The 25,147-nt window shown below is 43.6% G+C and overlaps 3 protein-coding genes across 4 annotated transcripts; 1 reads left to right on the top strand and 2 right to left on the bottom strand.

Moving 5' to 3' along the window:
• Nucleotides 1–106: 106 nt before the first annotated feature.
• smim22 (small integral membrane protein 22) lies at nucleotides 107–2,610 on the bottom strand. The gene is made up of 4 exons (XM_079745973.1): nucleotides 2,492–2,610; nucleotides 920–1,052; nucleotides 640–707; nucleotides 107–519 (listed from the first exon to the last, which is right to left on the bottom strand). Exons 2-4 carry the CDS (start codon nucleotides 1,041–1,043, stop codon nucleotides 472–474), a joined length of 240 nt encoding a protein of 79 aa, XP_079602099.1. The 5' UTR covers nucleotides 1,044–1,052; nucleotides 2,492–2,610; the 3' UTR covers nucleotides 107–471.
• A 702-nt stretch (nucleotides 2,611–3,312) lies between these two features.
• Nucleotides 3,313–13,751, top strand: rgs9a (regulator of G protein signaling 9a). The gene is made up of 17 exons (XM_079745851.1): nucleotides 3,313–3,450; nucleotides 4,216–4,312; nucleotides 5,380–5,430; nucleotides 5,566–5,672; nucleotides 6,526–6,577; nucleotides 6,705–6,763; nucleotides 7,270–7,346; nucleotides 7,600–7,681; nucleotides 8,014–8,076; nucleotides 9,051–9,080; nucleotides 9,170–9,231; nucleotides 9,499–9,612; nucleotides 10,951–11,066; nucleotides 11,376–11,463; nucleotides 11,711–11,849; nucleotides 12,869–12,951; nucleotides 13,330–13,751. The coding sequence occupies exons 1-17, from the start codon at nucleotides 3,382–3,384 to the stop codon at nucleotides 13,481–13,483; spliced, it is 1,443 nt and encodes a 480-aa protein (XP_079601977.1). The 5' UTR covers nucleotides 3,313–3,381; the 3' UTR covers nucleotides 13,484–13,751.
• Nucleotides 13,752–17,340: 3,589 nt separating this feature from the next.
• On the bottom strand, nucleotides 17,341–24,650 carry prkar1aa (protein kinase, cAMP-dependent, regulatory, type I, alpha (tissue specific extinguisher 1) a). Of its 2 annotated transcripts, none has more exons than XM_079745559.1 (11): nucleotides 24,582–24,650; nucleotides 23,670–23,857; nucleotides 22,071–22,241; nucleotides 20,766–20,857; nucleotides 20,621–20,682; nucleotides 20,451–20,497; nucleotides 19,950–20,108; nucleotides 18,847–18,907; nucleotides 18,188–18,309; nucleotides 17,923–18,004; nucleotides 17,341–17,795 (listed from the first exon to the last, which is right to left on the bottom strand). In XM_079745559.1, exons 2-11 carry the CDS (start codon nucleotides 23,841–23,843, stop codon nucleotides 17,623–17,625), a joined length of 1,143 nt encoding a protein of 380 aa, XP_079601685.1. In that variant the 5' UTR covers nucleotides 23,844–23,857; nucleotides 24,582–24,650; the 3' UTR covers nucleotides 17,341–17,622. The 2 variants fall into 2 exon arrangements, with proteins under 2 accessions (XP_079601685.1, XP_079601686.1); XM_079745560.1 differs by having other exon boundaries at nucleotides 23,670–23,852; nucleotides 24,582–24,641.
• Between the last annotated feature and the right edge of the window lie 497 nt (nucleotides 24,651–25,147).

Here is a 25,147-nt window from a genome sequence, read left to right as displayed (position 1 = left end):
GCAATAAATGCCTTTCAGAAGGATTTTCCTCAAATCTTCCTCTCTTTTCATTAGATCCAACCGTCGATGAGTCACAACTCCTTATTTTAAAACACAACCTACCTACCAGGGTGGTTTAGGTTTTAATGTTATGCATTCAAACTCTGAGTGCAGACATTAATGTAGATCATTTATGCATAAAAATCAACATTTCAAAACAATTTACACTTTAAAAATGTTTCAGACATTTTGCCATCTAACGTTACAATTCTAATGCCATAGTATAGAAAAATAGAATAGAAAAATGTGCTCTAATGATTCGTGCTTGTCATTTGTTGCATAAAGGGGTACAATGTGATAGACGATCAGATGGTTGAATATAATCAACACCTATAGTATGAGGTGCACGTGAGGGAAAGCAGAGAGCGCACACACGGACCTTGAACATTGTTGGCCCTTTGTGAAACTAATTGAACCAAGACGTCTCTGTGCTCAGGAATCCAGGGCCATGTTGTCAATTCCAACCCTCCTTCTTCTTGGCTGGAAGCAAGACAATAGCATAACATCAAACCTCACCCTCGCTTCAGGCAAATGTAAAGCAAATTTCCATACGGTGTGTGTTGTGTGTTGTGTGTTGTGCACTGCGTTAGCAGAGCCTACCTTCTCATCGCCACAGCAACAGCAGCAGCAACGGATAAGGACCAACAGCACAAGCAGTAGAACCATACCTAGAAAAGTAGAACATGCCAGGCGTCATGATGGTGTAGAGAGAGAGGCTCAAACCTAATTTCAGGCGCTGTGCGTGAACTGCACCAACCAAAATGACTCCAGCATGGCTCTCGCACGGTTTATGTGGTGAATGTTTTTGGTCAAAGTCTGCCATCGCATTTACACAAATGTATAACTGCAATGTGAGTCACTATACACATTTGAAACTAACCAATGAAGATGAAAAACACAGCGAAAGCCGCTATGTCCCAATCTGATTGGAAGAAGTTCTGGGACTGCAGCCTGCTGACCACATCGTTGAACTGGTCTTGGAACTCCTCTTGAAGGTCAGCCATTGGAATACCCTATGGAAAATACAAATGATACATTAGCTTTCTATAGATGGTGGAACACATATAGTGTATGTAGTCCATGTTGTTCAGCCCTCAGCTCTGAGGATCAAAAGACAATAACCTTCTCAGATGCATAAACCAACTATAATAGCTTAATGTAGAACGAAGTTCTACATTACAAAGACATAGTTTAAGAGCAAAATAAATAAATCCCCTTCAAATTTTGAACCAGTAGGTTTTTTCTTAAGGTCAAAAGGTGCTTTATGTTACTTGCTCTGCGGTCAAGCAATCGATGGGTAAAGCTTGACCATTTGACTACAACATTTATAGCAGTAGCATAATGTAGGGAACGTGATCATCAAAATCCATGTTTCTGAAGTAAAGCTATTTCAAAATTTAAATGCAATCCCACATTTCAGACTTGATAGGATCAAACTTGCATCATGAAAATAGCAGGTGTTAAAATTAAGCATGCAGGACTCACCATTTTAGTGAAAATAGAATAGGCTACTATTTAATTCTGTGACCATGTTGGTTATAAAAACAAACATCACAAAGGCCATATCACCAGAATCCCCTGATCCCTTCACACAACGAGTTAATGAACGATTTTGAAAGCTTATATTTTATATATTTTATTTTTATATAACACCTTCAACAGCAGGCTACTTACTTGTTTTAAGTGCTGTTTGGATTGTATTGGTTGCTCTGTAACTCTAAACGTCAGTACAACAACGCAAGTGAGCCGCATATCTCTCTGAAGGACGTTCACGTAGGCCTACGATCCTTACTTTGAGTCAAACAAGCTACTCTACTTTTTAATAAGTCTGAAACGTTACATTTTCCAATTTTCAGTCTTATTGACAGAAAGTCGTTCGATGCCGACATAAAGAGGTTCACCCAAGCTGTTGGTGTAATATTGTGATATATTTTCTTTAATTCAATAAGATCGGACTTTTATGTTCATGAACAGATCCTCCCAGGGAGGGAATTGCGAGAAAATGATATGCCCTCTCTAGGTCACCTGCTGCGCAGTAATGAACCCATCTTCCATTCTTCCTGACCGTATACACAAGGAAATACATGGGTAAATAATAACTGGTGGCCCTTGTGTTCAGGCCTTTCATTCACGTTATTCATTTACTTTTTAATGTTTCATTGCATAAAACAGATTTGGACCTCTAGAAAATTCTCCTTTATACAACGTTGCGATTTGATTGTTTGTACAGATACTTAAAATAATAGTAGTATTTTCTTTGTCACGGTCCCCTTATCCTTGAATATTGAAAATAACCATGAAATGTGAACATCTTCTTTAGTTAAAGCAATAGAAAGCATTGATAACAAGGCGATCTGAAACCAGCCTTAATTTATCCCTCAGAAACTAAAGAACGCAGATGACAATATTCACGGGTGGGAAGACGAATAAAGTAGCCCAAAAATGGATTTACCTTATTACGTTTGCGAAGGACGAAGTATATCTCTGAACAGACACACGGCTTACAGGTGTGTTAGGATTCACTAGCCTATTAAAGTGTCTTCCGGGTAGCGATGCTTTACCTGACGCTCCTCATGCTGCACCTGTTGCTCACACCCTGCTGTTCCTGCAATAGATGAGCCTGCACTTTCTTTATTATGTTTCGGCGTCATACACTTTTTAAACAATAGATACTTAAAACTATAAGTACCTGGACTTAAAGCAGTATCGCAATCTTTATTTTGTTTTTTATTGTCTTTATTTATTCCCCCATAGCTCCCATGTCATGTGACTTCCCAGTGACTCCAAATCAATAACAGATTATTTAACACAATGCACAAATAACACACATATTTTTTTTATGGGATTGCAGTGCCACTTCTTTTTTATATTCATATTTGAATAGAATTGTCATACTTTTTTTATTCAATAGCTCCCATAGGAGCTCTCTGGTTGATATTTAATATAGGCTAGTGTTTACACGTTGTAGGCCCTATATCGGACTTAAGCGAATGATGTGTTCACGGCTACGATGTATGTATGAACATAGTAAGAACATCTTGAGGGATTTGTCTTCTAAACAAGTTGGCTCGTACAAAATAATACGACATGACCGTCGCACCTCCGACTGGCTTCTAGGCTATAGACTCATGACGTCAGTTTTCCAGCGACCAATGAGAACGGGTTGCGATGACGTGCTATTGAATATTCATGTTTGTCGTTGCTTGTTTCCCATTGGTCATCCCGTCCCATGTATTTTGCCCACAGTAGTCCGGTAACTACTGTGTTGAACTGGCGAGACGAGTGAGACGGTGCATGACAGTGGATTCCCTTGAGGTGGTCGTATTTTAATTAACGCTCAAAATGACGATAAGGACAATACGTCCCAACCGGGGACAGCATTACCGTCCTCGGATGCATTGCATCAAAAAGGTGGGTTAATTTTTGAGTGGATACATTAATAGTTGGAATGAGTCAGTTAATATTAGCTTTATTTTTTATATTGTCACGTTTTGTCTCTCAAACGTTGAACTAAGTATATTTTTATGTATGCCTCGTGTATAGCGGTTACTTTGTCATATTTTACACATTGTCATATTTTTTGGGCTCATTTGGTAATTTCTGTAGTTTTCAGCCTCTGATAAAGTTATACTATAACGTGGTTGACGTCTTTAAACAATTATTATTATTCAAATGTTTCAATGCATATAATTTAACAATGAACACACACACGCACGCACGCACACACACACACACACACACACACACACACACACACACACACACACACACACACACACACGGGAGTGAGCCCATTAGGCTTTAAGCTAGCTTCTGTGGCTAAACTTATCTTGGAGAAATGTTCCAAGAAATTGAACTTTAGCTTTTTGGTGGAAGATCACATTTGAATTTAATCATGTCACAAAATGGCATTTCTCATTGCGACAAATGTTGATCACCGTGTTGAAACCACGCGAGGGCAGTCTTCCTTAATTGGCACAGGACTAATTATGGGTCTGTGACTTGTATCAGGGCCCTCATGGTAGACTACCTCCACTAGTCCACTGGCTAGCTCCACTAGTTGACGCTACTGTTCGGGCCCTAAAAGGAGCATATTTAATATCACAAGGGACCCCTGGGTTGGCTCTATGATGTGGAAAGGTCTATAATGATGTGCTTACCCCCCTCCTCCGGCAGCTGGAGGCCTACATGGTGGAGATGCAGGACCCCAAGAGCGGGCTGAAGGGGACCGAGCAGAAGCTCAACGTCACCACCATTCCCCACGTCATCACCGGTGGGGAGCACGTCCATGGAGACACACACTAGAACACGCGCACACACACATACACACATACACACACACATACACACATACACACATACACACACACATACACACATACACACACACACACACACACACACACACATACACAAATACACACATACACACATACACACACACACACACACATACACACATACATACATACACACACACACACACACACATACACACATACACACATACACACACACACACACACACACATACACACATACATACAAACATGAATACATACACACATACAGATTTTATTTATTATATGAAGTATGTGATACCTACATAATATGATGTGTAGGTATATAATATGATACGTATGCATACATGCATACATATAATTGTTTCAATACTATTAACAATATTCCATATTATTTATATACTTATATATCTGCAAAGATAACACAATGCAACACTATTGATCCCGAAGGGGGGACTTTTTGATACCAGGTGCAGCAAAAAAGGAAAAAAAAGAAAATTGCAAAAGATACTTTTAAGAAAATTTCATGAAAGGTTAAAAGGTTATTTAAAATGATTTGAACAAAATTGCTTTTTAATAGAGAGCATGACATAAAGTCCCAGGAGAAGAAACAGCCTGTTGACGGACTGCAGTGGCTTACTTAAAGCTATATATAGCTGGGGACAATTGGATTTGATCTGCACAGCGCTTTAACAGTCACAGGCTTTCTAATCTGGTCCTGAAATGGCCAGGTGAAAGATCAGAGAATCTGCCCCTGTCAAACCTCAACTCACTGGACACAAGGGAATCGCAATTCTTCCAAAGCAAAATAGGGGGAAAAAATATATTATATATAATATATATGTGTTTCAGATTATATACAACTATACAAGTATGTGCAAATGTCCTGTCTGGGATAATTAGAGTTTATTTTATTTCATGATAAATGTCTCCTATGATCCTAACTACCTGCCTCCATGATATATAGCTCCATGTTTTTGCATATCTCCTTTGGCATAGCAATAGACAAAATAACAAATATGTGTCTGTTCCTATGCAGGTCAAGACATAATCGCTTGGCTTTTAAACAAAATGAAGGTCACAAAAGAAGGTAAGAAATCCTGATGACCATTCTACACAAATAGTTTTGCATTGCATGACACAAAACCAATAGTCTAGTTCTAGAAGCACCTTCTCCTTCAACATGTCTGTTGATGTCTTTCTCTTCATGTTTCTCCCGCTAAAGAGGCAGAGGCTTATGGCACCATGCTGGTTGCCTACGGTTACATCTACCCTCTGCAGAACCACAGGAAGCTGGTGATGTGTAACGATGGCAGTCTGTACCGCTTTCAGGTAGAACCTGCAGGGCCTCCCAACCTTTAAGAATAAGAATAACAACAATAAAAATAGAAAATGTACTTATTTATAAAGCACCTTTTTGAAACAAGGTTCACAAAGTGCTTTGCAAAGAATGCAATACACCTATGAAACACAAAGACAGAAAACTGAAAACGCATGTGCAAATAAAACAATTAAAACAATTCATCAACATGTACAGTAAAAGCAAAACCTCTGATTAAAACTAAGACATTGGAAAAGCAACATTCCTTCTTTTCACCTTTTCGCTAACAAAATCACAGAACTGTGCTGACTAAAGCCTACTAGCGATGGTACCGCCACTGCTCAGGGGGTCTGAATAGATGTGTGTGTGTGTGAATGGATGTGTGTGTGTCTGAATGGATGTGTGTGTGTGTGAATGGATGTGTGTGTGTCTGAATGGATGTGTGTGTGTCTGAATGGATGTGTGTGTGTGTGAATGGATGTGTGTGTGTCTGAATGGATGTGTGTGTGTCTGAATGGATGTGTGTGTGTGTGAATGGATGTGTGTGTGTCTGAATGGATGTGTGTGTGTCTGAATGGATGTGTGTGTGTCTGAATGGATGTGTGTGTGTCTGAATGTATGTGTGTGTGTCTGAATGTATGTGTGTGTGTCTGAATGGATGTGTGTGTGTCTGAATGGATGTGTGTGTGCCTGAATGGATGTGTGTGTGTCTGAATGTATGTGTGTGTGTCTGAATGTATGTGTGTGTGTCTGAATGTATGTGTGTGTGTGTCTGAATGGATGTGTGTGTGTCTGAATGTATGTGTGTGTGTCTGAATGTATGTGTGTTATCTGTGAGTTCTTAAGCCTGTCCCTCTCTTCCAGACACCATACTTTTGGCCGACAGAGAAATGGGTTGCAGAGGATTGTGACTATGGTGAGACTCTGGTCACAATTTAAGCCACTATTGTTTCTTTATTCCTAGTTGAACCAGACATCTATATGAAACGCCAAATCTTTTCAGTGGAATTATGATAATTATTTGTCCATGTTTCTCGATGCAGCTATTTACTTGGCAAAAAGGAATATCCGAAAGAAAGGCGTACTGGAGCCCTTTGAACAGGTGTGTATGTGTGTGTCTGTCTGTCTGGCTGTATAACAGTGTTTGTGTGTGTATGTGTTTCTGTCTTTCTGTATGTATAATGGTGTGTGTGTGTGTGTGTGTGTGTGTGTGTGTGTGTGTGTGTGTGTGCAAATGTGTGCCTGTCTTTCTGTCTGTATAACGGTGTGTGTGTGTGTGTGTGTGTGTGTGTGTGTGTGTGTATGTGTGTGTGTATGTATGATTGTGTGTCTGTCTTTCTGTCTGTATAACAGGGTGTGTGTGTGTTTTTGGGTGTGTGTGTTTGTGTGTGTGTGTGTGTCTTTCTGTCTGTATAACGGTGTGTGTGTGTGTGTGTGTGTGTGTGCTTGTGTGTGTGTGTGTGTGTGTGTGTGTGTGTGTGGCAACTGCGGACAAACAATTAACATATTTTTATAGCGCTTTTTTAAAGATTGATTAGTGAAATAGTTTGGTATGAAACTCCTGGTCCCGGATGCAGAGTAAATACTGTTGTTGTTTCTGTTGGACAGGAACATTACACCCACCTCCATACCTGGCTGAACCACAAGTGGGACTTTATCGTCATGCAGGCCACTGAGCAGTACAAGTAGGTGTATTATGGGAAACATCTTCTCCCCGTTATTCATAGAATAATGCTCTTGTTGATTTAAAATGGTTGCCTGGTTGGGATTAGATTTTGGACAGCCCTTCCCTATTTCCCAACGGTGTCCATCCATCTTTACAAACTCCTGCCTTTTCCCTGAACTCAAAGGATACGCTATCGCCATTCACCCTCATAGACCCAACTGGTGTTAGTAACGTGCCCAAATATCACTAACGGAGTCCAAACTATGTGCCAGGGCGGGGAAAGACAGGAAGAAACCGGACCGGGTGGTCTTGGACTGTCAGGAGAGAGCCTATTGGATTGTCAACAGACCACCGGTTAGCACATGTGTGTGTGTATGTGTGTGTGTGTGTGTGGTGTGTGTGTGTGGTGTGCGTGTGTGTGTTTATGTGTGTGTGTGTGTGTATGTGTGTGTTTTCATCTGTACAATCCATGTGTTTGTAAAATGTGTAGAATACTGTGTGTGCAGCTAGAACGTCCACTGAATGGAATTCCTAATGTAGTTTGATTGTTAAATCTATAATAAGCTTTTATGTTTAATCCATTAAGTTAAAGTTGAACATCCCACTTTTGCAGTGTGTGTGTGTTTTATGCGACTGTGTGTGTGATGCGAGATGAATTCGTACTGGTTTTGAACATGTGTTCCCAGCGTCGGACCCACAGCGCCCTGGACTACGGGACGGACCGCCTCATTGACCCAACCATAGAGGAGGTAACAGGTGAGGGAGTGGCATCGACACACAGACAAGACTCCATCTGTAGGTCACCAGGGATACAAGAGGCTGGCCTGTGTTGTATCCTGTATCCTATAGCCTGTGTGCAGAGAAGACAAACACACACACACACACACACACCCAGACACACACACACACACAGATACACACACACACACACACACACACACACACCCAGACACACACACACACACTAACACACACACACAGACACACACACACACAGACACACAGACACACACACGCGCGCACACACACACACACACACAAACACAGGTTACATTTAATCAGGGAGAATTTGACATACAGCAACTCAGGGTAAAAAAACAACTTGGGTAAAAGGTTATAAAGCTACTTACCTGTCTCTTGAAGATTAAGCAGTTTCCTACTCTATTGACTTACCAGTCCTTAAAATGTTACAATAGGCATTGAGCATGGATAGCACACAGCAAATCCGTCTTCATGTTACCATCAACATTTTATTTGCAGTGGGATATCAATTGTTTCAACTATTTTCTGCACAATTCTGAGGTTGTTTCCTGTGTCTTTGTTCTTCTTTCATACAGATTTGATTCCATTTTGTTTTAACGTTCATTGATGGCGATAGCGACACGAAATATGCATGAAACACAGCCAAACGACACTTTTTGGAACATGGGAAGGTTGATTGAAATGATAAATGTCTATATAGCATAGTTCCCAGTACTCAATATGTGTCATCAGAACACTTAATGCTTTTTTAGTATCTGTGTTTTACACCAAACTCAGTAATTAGTAGAATTATTATACAGTACTGTGCCACATATATATTTTTTCCATGTATATGTGAGTTGTGTTTTTAGTTCGTATTATATATTATATTATATTATTATATATGTAGTATGTGTTCCTGTCAGTGAATGTGCAAAGACATCCCCATAACTAATGACTTTTTTTTACGTGTTTGCTGTAGAAAATCTCCTTTGACCAGCACAGACGGATGGTGAGTTATGTCTTTTGACGGAGCCAAAAATGCAATGTTTGGGATTGCAAGGATTTTGTAATGACAGCGAAAATCCATTCTTTTTCCAGAACATCTTCTACCAGCAGGCTATCATGAGGTCTAAAGTAAAGTCAAGTGTGTCTCTTGGAGCGTAAGTTTGTTATTAATAATTCCTGCTTGCATTTTTAATTGGATAGCCAAGGTTGACAGCACCAATAGTTTCACATACATGGAAGCTAATGTACAGGTTATTGGGTAAATTTGGACCCATCCACAGCGGCCTATACTGATTCATATTGTAAAATGTATGACTTGTTGATCAGGAAGTGTCGATGCATTGCTATCTAAAAGCGTTGTGTTGAAGTTCAACTCTCACCATATTTGCTTTGCTTTTTCGTTTTCTTCTACTTATCTGCAGACTTGTGAAGTTTGTCAACACTTACAAAAGTCATGACCCCTTCCTGGCACCTTGTCTGCCTAGCAACCCCTGGGTAACCGACAACGATACTTACTGGACACTAAACATAAGAAGGTAATGCTGTAAACCCGTTTAAACCTAGGTCCCCTTATATTACACAGAGAGGGGGTAAGACCTAGCCCCCTTATATCACACAGACTCGGGGCTAAGACCTAGCCCCCCTTATATTACACAGATTAGGGGCTAAGGGCTGAAGTAATAATAATAACAATAATAAATTCAATTTATATGGCGCTTTTCTCGTACCCAAAGCGCTTTACATAGGAGCACAACAATAAACAAACAAAAGGAAATGTAGAGTTGATGGGGCTTGGGTTGGTGGGTGATCTAGGGGTAGGCGGAGGAGAAGAGATGGGTCTTGAGGTGGGACTGGAAGATGGTGAGGGACTTTGAGTCACGGATATGTTGGAGGAGGGTGTTCCAGAGCCTGGGAGCTGCCCTGGAGAAGGCTCTGTCGCCAAGGCTGCAGAGTTTAGATGTGTGGGTGGAGAGGAGACGGGCTGAGGAGGATCTGAGGGCCCGGGGGGGGGTTGATAGAGGGAGAGACGGTCTGTAATGGCTGGATAGACTTCCAGGAGAATGTCGATATTATTCCATGGACATAAATCATAAATGTGGAAGTCATTATTTTCACTTCAATGTTACTTCATATTATTTGCAACTGCTGCAATAAACAACCTTACCGATAGCTATAGTGTGTATGTGTAGCAGGCTTTGGGCCAAAGTGCAGTATCTGTATCAGAACTTCTTATATCTTTTATACGACTTTCTTTGCACCTTGGTGGAAACACGATGCATTTGTTAGGATAGATATGGCCAAGGGGCCAAAGGGCCGAGGGGGCCCTGAAGCCCAAACCTCCGCACTACCATTTCAATATTGTCTCTACAACAGTATACCTACTAAAATCTTAATGGGGCCCTGAAGCCATAAAACATTGGTTATATTATGTAATATGTCTCAATAGGGCCCCTGAATCATATGCCACGGGTTGTGTTATTCATCCCTCATACGCGAAAGGCCCCCCTCAATCAAGAGGGCCACTAACTCATAATCAGTCCCTGATGAGTGATTGGAGCCTTGTGATTGGAGCCTTGTGATTGGAGCCTTGTGATTGGAGCCTTGTGATTGGAGCCTTGTGATTGGAGCCTTGTGGTTGGAGCCTTGTGATTGGAGCCTTGTGATTGGAGCCTTGTGGTTGGAGCCTTGTGGTTGGAGCCTTGGGATTGGAGCCTTGGGATTGGAGCCTTGTGGTTGGAGCCTTGGGATTGGAGCCTTGGGATTGGAGCCTTGTGGTTGGAGCCTTGTGGTTGGAGCCCTGTGGTTGGAGCCCTGTGGTTGGAGCCCTGTGGTTGGAGCCCTGTGGTTGGAGCCTGTGGTGCTTTGTGTTGCAGGGTGGACCAATGCACTAAGATGAGGGTGGAGCGTTGGTCCTTCAGCTTCTTCGAGCTGCTGAGCGACCAGCGCGGGCGGGACGACTTCAAGAGCTTCCTGAAGAAGGAGTTCAGCGGTGGGTCTCCAGCTGTGTGTGTGTGTGTGTTGTCGTTTGGTTGTTTAGTCGTTTAGTCTTTCAGCAGACACCTTTCATTTAAAGCGTTTGACAACTGCGCTCTTAAAACGGCCAAATTTGGAGTGTGTAATTTTGGTAAGACGATAGTAAGACAAATTAGTCTCTTTTTTTTGTGGTAGTACGAATAGTTACTGTCGATTTTGCACATCATCATGCTGTCATCATTCTCATCAACACTATAGGATTTCCTTCATTCTATCAAAGGGGTGGCTCATTCAATCGTGTGCGTGTGCGTGTGTGTGTGTGCAGGGGAGAACTTGGCCTTCTGGGAAGCCGCAGAGGAGTTGAAGTGGGGTTCTGCCTCCGCCATAGCCACAAAAGCCGCCGTCATCTTCAAGTGAGGACGGATTTCATTTTCTTTAGCCGTCAGCAGCGTGAATAATTATCTTCCATGGCGACTAATCTCTTTGAATTAAATGTTGTGTGCTGGGTGAGTGTGTGTGTGTGTCTGTGTCTGTGACTGTCTGTGTGTGCGTGTGTGTGTGCGTGTCTATGTGTGTCTATGTGTGTCTGTCTGTGTGTGTCTGTCTATGTGTGTGTCTATGCGTGTGTGTGTATGTGTGTTTGCACACCGCCGACCCCAGGACCTTCCTGGCCCCCGGCGCCCCCCGGTGGATCAACATCGACGGCCGGACCATGGGTCTGACGGTGAAGGGCCTGGACCACCCCCACCGCTACGTCCTGGACGGGGCGCAGACGCACGTCTTCCTGCTCATGAAGAAGGTGCGTCCTGCTCGCTGAACGGGGACACCTTTAGACCGCTGCTTTACAGACAGGGAGGAGGGAGGGTAAGGGAGAGGTTGAGGTGCATCCTCAGAATCCACTCTGAGGGTCCTTCTCCCTGAAGGGGGATACCTTTAGACCTCTGCTTGACCGACAAAATGGACGGATGGAGAGTGAGAGGATGAGAAGAGTATTGAATACGTCGTCCGAATCTACTCTGAGGGTGCGTCCTTCTCCCTGAACGGGGAGGCTGGTAGACTGATCTATCCAGCAAACATCTGGGTGGACACGCCCACTTTTGATGTCAGAAGAGGCTGATTTTCAAAACGGCTCGTAACGGCCGATCACACTCACACCTGGTGGTGTAATACGTCTTCTTTAAAGACATCTTCAGAATCCGCTCTGAGGGTGCGTCGTTCTCCCTGAATGATGTTACGTGTCGCACAGATGTTATATGTTTGGCTTTGCAGCCAGATATTATGAATCCTAAGTGGCAGGATGAGAATTGTACTAAATACATCATCAAGTCATTCCTCACGTAGATCTTGCGTTAGAATTGTGATAGCCCCCCTGAATTTCAATGTCTTTTTATGTAGGGGATACGCGCAACGCATGTGTTCTGAATAGAGTGGATCTTTATATTTACATTTTACAATTACATTTGGTTCATTTAGTAGATGCTTTTATCCAAAGCGACTTGCAATAAATACATAAGAAAGTGAAACAATATATCGCTGTCTGTAAACTATGGATGTTCATAAAACCAAGTGCAAAGCACTAACAATCGCTAGGTTAACCCATTCTCCGCTACAACACAAATAGCTAGGATAAGATGCTACATAACCAAGTAATATAACTAAATACGACATACAATAAGTGCGTACATCTTTACTTGATAAATCAATACATTATGAACGGGTAAAACGAGAAGTGATTCATATTCAACCACTCATGGCCTGACTAACCGATGGACAGTGTTTCACTGACTCTGTGGTGCTTCTTTGATTCCCTGACTGTAGGACACGTTCTTCCGCTACCTGAAATCGCCCGTGTACAAGGAGATGCAGAACAGGGCTCTGAACCCTGAGCCACACAACTTTAGGTAAGCAGCTTAACGGTTAAGAATGCAACAAGAATAATGCCTGGAACAGGACGTTGCTACGGACGGAATGCCCACAAGTATTACAAAACGTTTGCATAATGGCATCAACTTCAGCTCTTTCGTCAGAATCTGTCCCATATTGTCTCCATAAGTTCTGCTGTGAAAAAGCATTATTTATTCAGCTTTGACACTGCTGTTATTTGATTTTCTCATATTCTTCATGTGTGCATGTGTATAAGTGCCCGTCATTGTGCGAGTGTGTGTCACCAACCCTCAATACGGTTGACCTAACGGGGCCTACAGGATAGTGCGGGATTAGACAGCATGTCAAATAGTGAGGGATCTGCCCCACTGTGATGTCTGTTGTTTCCACGCCAGCGAGGCCCAGCTGGAGCAGAACTCGCGGAACAGGAGCCTGGGAGTCCATCCCATCACCGTGTGGCAACAGGAAGAGGAGGAGAGGGCCAAAGCAGCCATCGCTTCGGCCCCCGTCGACGTCAAGGCCATGATGAGCAAGATAGACAGGAAGTAGAGGAACACAGGCGGCACCTCATAACAACAATGTCTGGCTGCAGCCTGTAGGACATGGACATCCACATCCAACTGCTACTTCATAGCAGTTCATAGGTTTTATGCCAGCGATAATGTGAGTAAATGATGCCCCTTTTTAAACATCAATATAGTGGGACATTTTTCATGATTAATTATTTTCACTGTAGCTTGGTAAACGATAAATGTTAATCATTGAACATAGTGAATTCACATGCGAGCAAAAATCTGGCTCACAAGCTAGCGCGACAGGCTAAATTGTTACCCCAACAGGGTTAGGGTTAGGGTAGTGGGTAGGGTTAGGGATTGAAAGAGATCAAGACTTTCCCACGCCCGGGGATTTAAACCACGCTTTGCCAGTGTGACCCTTGTGCAGTCCAAAGAGTGAAAGTCGATAAGTATTTATTTTGTTAGTTGTGATACTTGAGATGTTAACTGGGATGCTTAACTTCAGTTGGCCAAATTTGAAATGACTCGAAACTAAGTGAGAGATCCACAATTTAGAGTCTGACTAATTTAATTGAATTTGAATGTGACAGGAGGTTGTCACGTGAACATGTGTTGTACTCAGTCTATTGTTGTTGATAGACTGGTGGCAATCAAAAGTACTATCTTTAAACATTCATTTTTTTCAAAAATGATTTGGATTTACATTAAAAAAAATCTATGTTTGCGTAGCTTGTAGTAAATAATGTAATAAAAACATAGCTAGTTACTAATTGCAGTCTGCAGTTCTCTTCTGGTTTTATCAATACCACTCACACACAAACAATGCGCCGAATGATGGGCACTTCCAGTTTGACAGATTTGTCTAGAATATGGATCTGAAACAGCCATGGATTTCATGTAGCCTAAATGCAAAATGATTGCAAAAGTCATAGTTTTAATGTCAGAAAATACAGCATACGTTAAACAATATGCAAGCATTAAGCAGACCTAATATCAATTTAATGTTGTTTGATTATAATTTTGAGAAGGGAAATTTGAAAGATGTTTTAGTTGTCATTATTCATAATCTTAATAAAATAAAAAGCACATCTACACTTCACACAATAAACCTCACGTATTCCTAATTTCCAGATTAAAGATACCATTGATATTGATATGAAATGTATTCAGTGATACACTAGGGCTAGGCCATTAGTAGGCCAGACAAATAAAAGACACGGACCAGCTCACATCATATTAATCTATAACCAACGTTAATTGATTTAAACTTGACCTAGCAAATTAAACATAATTGATTAGTTACATTTTCTTTCAGACTATGGAGACTGATCTTTGAAGATGATTATTTTAACTGTTTGTCTTTGTCTGCAATGCCAACATGGTTCCATACCACATAAGTCAATTTTAATAATTAGTGATCCATGTCAAAGGTTAATAAAAATACACAACACTTTCATTTGATGCCATAACAGGAATTTTTAATAGCAAAAACACTGAAGGCTTACATTTAAAAATGAACAGCAATTGCAGTCATCTGAAACTCATTCAGTCTTTAAAACACCCAAGATTCCTTTGCACACCAAGATATTAAATCCCTCACTGAAGGTGTCAGAGACCAAACAAACTGAGAAGACCAAGTTACACAAAAATCCCATCGTGGAGTATTACAAAATGTTTAACTTAACTAAAATACTGCCACTCTCTCTGTGACCAACTGGAATCTCAATATGAAGTAACCACAAAGTCGTCCCCGTCGCCTAGCATTCAAACATTCCTGGTATGAGGGATGAGAAACATCACGTCGATTTATACGATAGGACTTGTGATCCGACGTGAACAACTAAAAGTGGATGGTTTTTAGTAACTGGAGTCACTGGACCGTGGATGATTCTTTGTTATAAGACACTGCTGGAATGTTTCACACTAAAACACACTAGCCGCGCCGCTTGATGAGTACTGTAATGACCCTCTTCTGAACAGGAAGGAGAAAGAAAACACACGTAACATGAGGCGTTGGGGTGGGGCCGAAGGGAGAGGTGGTCAATCAACCCCCCGTTCTGAATCAACACACGTTACGACAACATGAGCACCATAGCTTTATATTTGGCACTGCCTTGGATGTAACGACAAAGTTAACCTGGTGTCAGATTCTATGCCACGTAACATTTCGGTCTAGCTCATTTTCTAATGGTAAATGAGCGCACACCATACCAACCAACCACCAACCCACCCAGCACCATACACACACACACACACACACACACACACACACACACAGATCTCCCAAGAGGTAGCATCTTTTTTTTTATCTATTCCTTACTTGTGCTTGCTTGAAATGGCAGGGAAACTAAAGCTACGTAACTAGGATATAAACTTTTCTTTTTCAATTATATAGATATACATATCACAAACTGTGCAAAAAATATTTTTGTCATTTTTTTTCCTAATATATAGATTCACGGAGAAGCTGTATTTACAATCAAAGAGCGGCTTTTGGCCATTTTCTTGCTGAACTGTTGTTTCTCTGCATCTAAAAACTAATCAACTGACGTCTTAAGGGGTTTCTTCTAAACAAGGGAGGGGCACGGGGGGGCCGAGGAATGACACGGGATCCTGGGTTCGGATGAGGGACAGAGCTAGCACAAGGCTTCAGTCTAGTGAGGGAAAACAAACTGCACACATCCCTAATAAGTAAAAGTAACAACCTTCCAAAGAACGAGACATGTAAAAACGTGGAATTCAGATCAACGCTTTCCTTTACATAATAAGCCCGAACTGGGTTAACACTTTGATGAAAAACATCTTGAAGCTTTGTCTGAGTCAAAAGGCGTGTTTTGACGGGGGGCTGTGCAACACCAGTACCATCCATGTACTTTTACATGAACAAAAGAAGAGAACTCTGCGCGTAGGTTCAACAGCCATGAAGCGTATATTCGTAGTACAGCAACCTGGCATGTCGAAATAAGACACCAGCCTGTGTTTGGATCGACGCACAACACTTTCATCACCTGTTCTGCCAAATATTGGATCGATCGAAAGGTGACCCTTTGTAGTCACAGCGCTCCAATACAGTTCAATACTAAGCCCAATACAATTCAATATCAAAGCTATGAAAGAGAAACGTGTGTGTGAGCCTTTAAAACGATACAAAACCAAAGTGGGGGGGGGGGGGGGCATGATTATACTGACGGGACCGGGCACGCTCAGGGCGGGTCCAAGTCTCCGAATGCAGGGAGACCGTACGCCCTCAAAAGCACATGGGCCTGAACTCCCTCAGAACAGAGCAGAGGAAGGGGACCAGAGGGGGGCTATCTGTCTCCCCCCTGACAGACAGGAGGGAGGGGGGGAGACAGACAGGAGGGAGGGGGGGGTGGGACAGACAGGAGGGAGGGGGGGGACAGACAGGAGGGAGGGGGGTGGACAGACAGGAAGGAGAGGGTGGGGGGACAGACAGGAGGGAGGGGGGTGGGACAGACAGGAGAGAGGGGGGTGACAGACAGGAGGGAGGGGGGGGACAGACAGGAAGGAGAGGGTGGGGGGACAGACAGGAGGGAGGGGGGTGGGACAGACAGGAGAGAGGGGGGTGGGACAGACAGGAGGGAAGGGGGGGACAGACAGGAGGGAGGGGGGGGACAGACAGGAGGGAGGGGGCCGGGACAGACAGGAGGGAGGGGGGTGGGACAGACAGGAGGGGGGTGGGACAGACAGGAGGGAGGGGGGTGGGACAGACAGGAGGGGAGGGGGTGGGACAGACAGGAGGGAGGGGGGTGGGACAGACAGGAGGGGAGGGGGTGGGACAGACAGGAGGGAGGGGGTGGGACAGACAGGAGGGAGGGGGGGGTGGGACAGACAGGAGGGAGGGGGTGGGACAGACAGGATGGGAGGGGGTGGGACAGACAGGAGGGAGGGGGTGGGACAGACAGGAGGGAGGGGGTGGGACAGACAGGAGGGAGGGGGGGTGGGACAGACAGGAGGGAGGGGGGGGTGGGACAGACAGGAGGGAGGGGGTGGGACAGACAGGAGGGGGGTGGGACAGACAGGAGGGAGGGGGTGGGACAGACAGGAGGGAGGGGGGTGGGACAGACAGGAGGGAGGGGGGGTGGGACAGACAGGAGGGGGGTGGGACAGACAGGAGGGAGGGGGGTGGGACAGACAGGAGGGAGGGGGGGGGGGTTAGACAGACAGGGACACGAAGCTGTTGTACTGCTGGATGTTCCTCTTCAGGATGTCCGAGCAGGGCCCCAGCACGCGCTCGAAGCGGGGCCGGTCCAGCTTCACGCACTTGAGGGGCCCGCGGGAGACCACCGTGGCGGCGCGCGGGCGGTTCATCAGCAGGGCGATCTCGCCTGGTGGAGAGGGATCACAGGACAGGCGTGAGGGAGGAGGCAGGACAGGAGAAAGGCCTGCGGTGGCTCTGTCCGTCCGTCCTTCCGTCCGTCCGTCTGCTGGGCCGGACCTGAGGCTCACACTCACCAAAGTAGTCGGAGGGCCCGAGCCGGCCCACCTCCACGAACTCCTCGCTCTCCGACCTCCTCTGGAGCACGGCGGCTGAGCCCTAAAACACGACGACAGCAACAGAACAACAGGGTGAGAGGGGGCAGTGCATCCTGGGAAATGTAGGACACACACACACACACACACACACACAAATAAATCCATGCCAACAGCATGGGTTTTGGTGGTGAACATGGTGGTGGTGAACATGGTCGTGGCGGTGCAGGAGCTGGCTGCGGTGTACCTCCAGGATGATGAAGAACTCGTCTCCCGGCTCCCCCTGCACCACGATCTTCTGGCCATCCTCAAACTGCACCGTCTCCAGCGAGTCGGCCACGGTGAGCCGCTCCCACTTCTCCAGGGACTCTGTGAGGGAGACACCGGGGATGTGGCTGTGGATTTGCTAGGTCTGAGCGGCGTCCGAAAGAGGGTCAGCATCGCGGACACTTAAAGGTGAGACACCGCGGTGCGAGGCGAGCACGTTTCATTTAAATCGCTGCTTATTTGAACATTCATACAACATTCATAGACAACGACAGTACTTGGTGTCACCAAGTTGCTGTGGTTCGTAGCCAGGCTTATAACACCTCCCACTAGGGCCTGGGACTCTCAGCCAAAACCTTTAGTTTTTTATCTCGGTGTTTGAATTCGAGCTGAAACAAAGGGTCCACTTACACTTTAAGAAGTCATCTTCAGATGAGGTGTTAATGTAAATTACCAAAGTTACAAAAAATATGTATCGATGAATCTGGATTTTAAAAAAGTCTTAAAAAAGCGATATAATAATTGATAAATGCCACTGTGCATACTACTGTTATCAATATGAATATTTTCTATCATCATTGAGGTAGGATGATGATATACACCTACATGATGTTTACATAAATGTTTGCAAACTCTTACCTAGAATGGACACTTTACTCAGAAACTCCTCATACATCTTGCGCTTTCTCAATGTGCTCCCCTGAAATGGGAAACAAATGTTGATGTCATTAGGAAATACAATAATGACTAGTGTAACTGCAAAGTTTAGAGCATCAACAATTACAACCATACATTTGGATTGGCTGAAGTGGTCCTAAAAGCACATTAAAATGAATCACTTGTTTCTACATAAATTTACGAATTGAAAAACACATGAGCAAATAATTATTATGCTTCATAACATATTAAATGTGGTAATCAAAGTAACTGTCTTTACTAAACAATAGTCCAAATAAATTAAATGTACGATTAAATGCTTGGCGGGGGTATGCCAACTCCCGTACCATTGACATTCTTCAAACACACTATGACTTGTATGATTGTGCATGTCACAAAGAGATCTACTTGACTAACATCGTGTAGCATCTTATCCGAGCTATCTTTATTTGCTATATGGGGAATGGGTTAACCTAGCAATGTAAGTGCTTGGCACTTGTTTCTATGAACATCCTTACTGAACTGACAGCGATAGATTGTTGTTTTACTTCCTTCTGAAAAATGTACTTATTGTATGTCGTTCTGGATAAAAAAAAAAAACGGCTAGATGCCCTAAATGTACATTTAAATGACGATACTTGGGACTTTAGGAGGTATCGAATAGTTACAGTTCACACCCACCATGCTTTAGAGACCAGAGTCTCACCAAACAAAGTACTTGGGCAGCATTTGGCTCAGGAGGTGGAGCGGGTTGGCTGGTAACCGGAAGGGTGCTAGTACGATCCCCGGCTCCTCCTAGCTGAGTGTCGAGGTGTCCCTGAGCGAGACACCTCCCCCTTACTGTTCTCGACGTCGCCTTGCATGGCTGACGCCACCGTCGGTGTGTGAATTTTTGCATGAATGGGTGAATCTTATGCAATATCGCAAAGCGCTTTAAGTGGCCACTGGTTAGAAAAGCATGATATAAATACAGTCCAGACTTCAACCCCCCCCGTCATAAAAGACGCTTAGTGCTGGGGTAGGGAACTCAAAGGGGGTAGGTCAGTGACCAGGCTCTGGTAGTGATGCTGACGCGTGGGGCCCACCATGAGTATTCTCCTGTAGCTGTCTCGGTCGATGCCCCAGAGCTTGACGTCGGAGCGGGCCCCCACTGTGGCTGCACGGGGGGTCCCGTAGATCAGGGCCAGCTCCCCGAAGCTGCCCCCTTCCCCGATGCTGGTCACCCACTCGCTGTTGACGTACACCTGGGAGGGGCCGAGGGAGGGTGGGGGGAGCAAACAGACGCGGTCATCGTGTGAGACTGAGGCAGTGTGGATCTTTGAGGCTGAATCTGTCTTGACATCTTCCTGGGACATAGAAGATGGATTGAGGTGCACTACTTCATTGATTGTTATTAACAAAGAGGGCAATATCTCATAATGGCCTCATTGAACGGACTGGTGTGAGGCGCTCCCTCTGACTTTACACATTCTTTAACCCATTTGTCTAGCAAATTCTACCTTCCTCATAAGCCCCATTTAATAGTACAACATAATTAATGGTTAATTATGCACACGGTGTCACGTTTAATAACATGGCCCTCTTACGTCCATCTCTCCAATGTCGATGACGTAGAAGTTGTCCCCTTCGTCGCCTAAGATGCAGAAACAGAACGCACATGCATTAGGCTGCATAATCATACATCACTTATATACATTGTATATCATAGTAATGGAAGTCATAAAACGCAGATGGAAATAAACATTGTTATACCCACCTTGTTGAATGACCGTCTCACCAGCGATGTAGTTGACCGAAAACATGGCATCGAATATGTCACTGAAAAAAATAACTCCATGTCAACATTAAGCAGATAAGAAATAATCATGAATTGGATTCTGTTCTATGATTGGTCCCCTTACCTTCGCTCGTTGTCGTCCAGGTGGGCAAACAGCACATTCTTTTCTATGGCCTTGGCCAAGGCAGCCATTGTTTTGTAATCTTTGGGGATGACCTGCAGCACAAGGTGAAACCCGCGCTGATTACAGTGATCTGGGGAGGTAGGGGTGAGGCAGGCTGCACAGGGAGACTGTTGACATTGCAGTTTCAACACCGAAACTTTCTTCTGGGAGTTTAGCATGCTTACAACTAGATCAGCAGAAAAGTTTCTAAAAAAAACACAATGACAAAGGTTGCCTCATTAAATGCAGGATAATGGAAAACAACTTGAACTTGTCGTTTTGAGAATCATGCTCCTTGATTAATCTATGGCAATTATGTATATTTGTTACAAACTGGAAGAGTTGTTTTCTAATAATTACCATATCCATTATATTCTACATGATCATCACCTGGGTAACTATAGTGGGATGGGGGATTGTCTCTATTATGTGAAAAATATGCGGTTATGTTTTGCTTTTTTATTTAAATAAGGACATACATTTATGTCCTTATTGTACGTTGATATACCATTTGTGTTATCCATTGACCCTTTCCGTTAATTTCTTTTCAAAACCAACACATTCTAGAACGTAGTCTAGAAGGAAACTACACTGCACTATATAAGAAAAAAACCCTCCTAAGTTTGGCAACATGGTAAGAAACCATTAAAGATAATCCAAAAAGGCAAACTGTTTCAACAGCAGCCGTTATATCATACCATTCGCCCTGGTGAAAATTATTCTCCCTGTCAGTACTCAGGAGTTCATTTTCGCTGTTCTGCTAAATTCATGCATTCCAAACCGTTAATCAGTCAAACCCGACTACAGTCTCTTCATTGATGAAAGGTTTAGTCATGATCAGGTGTGAATAACGAGAGAACGGAGCTCTCTGACCACAGAGACCAGCCACTGTTAGATTGAATTGATTTATAATATGAATTATGATATATTGTTGTCGACAAGGACATTGTCGTCATATTGTGAAAAGTAATATCTGTTGGTAGAGACTGTAATTTAGGGGAGGCGATGCGCCAACCCTATAGACAGCTGTGGGAAACCCTGACATGCCAAGGGATTGTCTTCAAGCGGTTGAACGACGCAAAAGACACACAAAATGAGGCGTCATTGAACCGCACATATCAACAAACACACCACGCATGATTTGACGATCAGTCGACGAAAGGTCTGGCCTGACCAATCACATTCAGCCATGCTTAAATCTCGGCTGAGGACGTGTAGCTTATGTATAGTGTGCTTTTAATAGCTGTGAGGCGCGGCGGCGCCAACCTTTCTGACGTAGGAGGCGGCGTCCTCCTCGTTGTACACCTCGGCGCTGATGGCTCCGCGGCGGCGGCGGCCCCGCACCACCGGGTTCATGGGAGGGGAGACCTCCTCCTCGCGGGAGTCCGACCGGGAGCCGGAGGACTTCTGCTGCAGCAGCATCTGCATGCTCTCCTCCTGGCAGCGCAGCAAGGGGCAAAACAGGTGAGCGCTCAGGAGATCAGCAGATGGTTCAATTCCCTCACTCTTTAATGGATTTGACTGCAGCTTTCAATCGTGAAACCTCTGAACTGTTTAGAAATATAGATGTTTTAAAGGTTACTGTAGATGTGCTGTATTTCTAAGCCATCTAATAGGGGTGTAACGGTACACGTATTGGTACCGAACCGTCGCGGAACAGGCACGTCGGTGCGGTTACAGAGGTGGACCGCGGTTCGCAAATGTGGCATACATGGCGTTAATATGGCAAATGTAAAGGCTTGTTTTGCGAGGCGGAATTTAAAACTTGAAGTCGGAGTTCCACACGGGCCGTTTGGCCAAAGTATAATGCTCCGACTCCGTAGTCCGCTCAGCAGCCCTCCGTCGGGATGTCGGATACGTAATGCAATTCCCCGCCCGATCTATCTTATATGTTGACTACAAAACATGTAAGCAGTGTTGTAAATAAACTTCCAAAGCTTTTCAAATCTTATTTGGTGTTTTATCGGTCCTTAAGGTGCATAGTCAACAATGCACAAAGTAATTAAGGTGCAAAGTCAAACCGGAGAAGTGATTCAGGAAATCATTTTGTTAGAGGACCAATCACAGCCCTTGCCGTCTCCGTTGCGTCGACCAATAGGTCCATGGCTTCAACGGATAGTTAAAAAATATTGGATGCGCACGTAAGCTACGGAGAGGGTCTCCGACAGGCTCTCAGACTATGGAGAGGGCTCTCCGTGTCTACGTACAGCACTTTAACATGCACACGCATTTTAAAGGCACCATCCAGGTGTTACAATCACCGTTGCTGTGAAAAAAAAACGAGCTGTGCAAAACCAGCTCACAACACTATTTCAACAACCCGTCTGGGAATTCAGAAATGCAAATGCCATAACCAAGTTCATTGGTGTTTTCATTGCTGCATATCTATGGATTGAGAAACAAGCAATTTTTTTAAATTTTCCCCCTAACTATGAACCGTACCGTACCTTACCGTGACTTAAAAACCGAGGTACGTACCGAACCGTGACTTTTGTGTACCGTTACACCCCTACCATCTAAATCAGTTCTAATGCTCCCGAAAAACCAGCTTCTAAATCAACATTTTACATGCATATTATAATATAATTTTTGCCTGTTTCAATTTCAATTGCTACTCAAATGGTTAATTAAAAACCCAGAAGGTTGGTGAATCCACGAGGACACTATTATGAAGTTATCCCGCCAAATGATCAAAAACAAAAATCACAGCATACAACGGCAGCAAGCCAATTGTGAGAGCAACACATCAGTCATTCACAGACAACAGCATATAATATCCAATAACGAAGGTAACCGACTTCAGAGCAGAGCAGAATGCATGAGAGACTCCCGAGATGTCAGCGCATCACCACATTGACACCTCACCTTCTCCAGTCTGTCAAAGTACTCTTTGAGGAAAGCCATTGGCCGGTCTGGCCGCGAGGTGCACAGCTGGACAATGCAGTCCTTCAGCAGCTGCTGGATGTTGTGTTTCTGCACATACTGCTCGCACTCTCTCATACTCCTCTCTTCATCACTGCTCATGTTGCCTGATGTCATTGTAGCCTTCTGTCCTGACGAAGGAATAGAGACAGGGGATGTTAGGATAAAACATTGCATTTGAACATGGTTCAATTTGAGTTGTTTGTTTTGGCATCTTCAACCAATATTGACTGTATTGAGTCCTTATTTTAGTTAAACAGTGATAACTTATTTGTTTTACAATATTTTTATATTATGCAGTTATAATCTGGTTCGCTTTACAAGTAAATATCAACAGCTTGCTCATGAAGATTATCTCACACATATCTGTCTTAAAGTATGAATTTAGCGTGATTATTAACACTAACCCTCGGGTATTAATAATATTAATGCTCGGGTACTACAATAATGACCAGACCGCTGCAACACGACATTCACAAAGTAAAGCAAAGTCGAAGAGTTATAGAGTTCCTATAAAAAAATAAAAAGCACAACAGATGCGATCAAACAGTTAGCTTTACAATACTGAGGGCTAGCCAGCTACAAAGAACAGGAATATTAAAATGCATGATGCTATCTGGATGCCAGGAGCTGACAGGAGCCTCACATCATCAACAACATGTCAACAACACTTTCTGCCCTTCTGTCATCGTGGGGACCTGAACGAGCTAGCTCTGCTAGCTAGGCATTTGCGTTTTTTTGGTAAAACATGAATAGCAGCGCAGCTAACACAAACAGAGCCATGATAACGGGTGAAACTTTATCGCTTTTTTTTTTGCTTTGTTCGCATAGCCAGTAGCATTGCTGAATCCTTACCAAAGAATAGAAAAGGTTGTATTTTAAGGGCTGGGTCCGTTATTTACCCCTTCTTCCTCCTCTGTTGGGTAATATCATACCCATGATGCTTTGCGCGAGAACATAGACCTGATTGGATGAGGCTATCCTATGTAAAATGAACTAGAATCCTAAGATCAATACATTTCAAAATAATTTCTCACTTAAAAAAAACACAGACGAAAAACGCAATAGGCATATCCATATTTGACTCCTTTTTGGCTTTCAGACTGACTATCTGTTTATCTGACCCCGGATCTGCAGGCACCAGAACATTTCATTGCAGCAGCCAGGGACCGTCTGAGCAGCAATGTAGGGTCCCTATTAACATAGTATACAGTGGTACAAAGGAAAACAAGTATGTATACGAATTATATTCAAATGCCTTTATTTATGAAGTTGCTTGTTGCTTGATGCAGAATGATGTTATGAAGCTATGCATTAGGATTTTTAAATGTAAGTGATATTTTTTTATAACAGTGTTGTTAAATACTTTGACAATAACAAACCCTGTATTATTTTCTGGCCAGACGTTGCCAATATAATAG

The sequence above is a fragment of the Pollachius pollachius genome, assembly GCF_949987615.1.
Source record: "Pollachius pollachius genome assembly, chromosome: 11".
NCBI classification, from domain to species: Eukaryota; Metazoa; Chordata; class Actinopteri; order Gadiformes; family Gadidae; genus Pollachius; species Pollachius pollachius.
The sequence above is the reverse complement of the archived record's forward strand: the minus strand, read 5'-3'. Positions and strand labels throughout refer to the sequence as shown.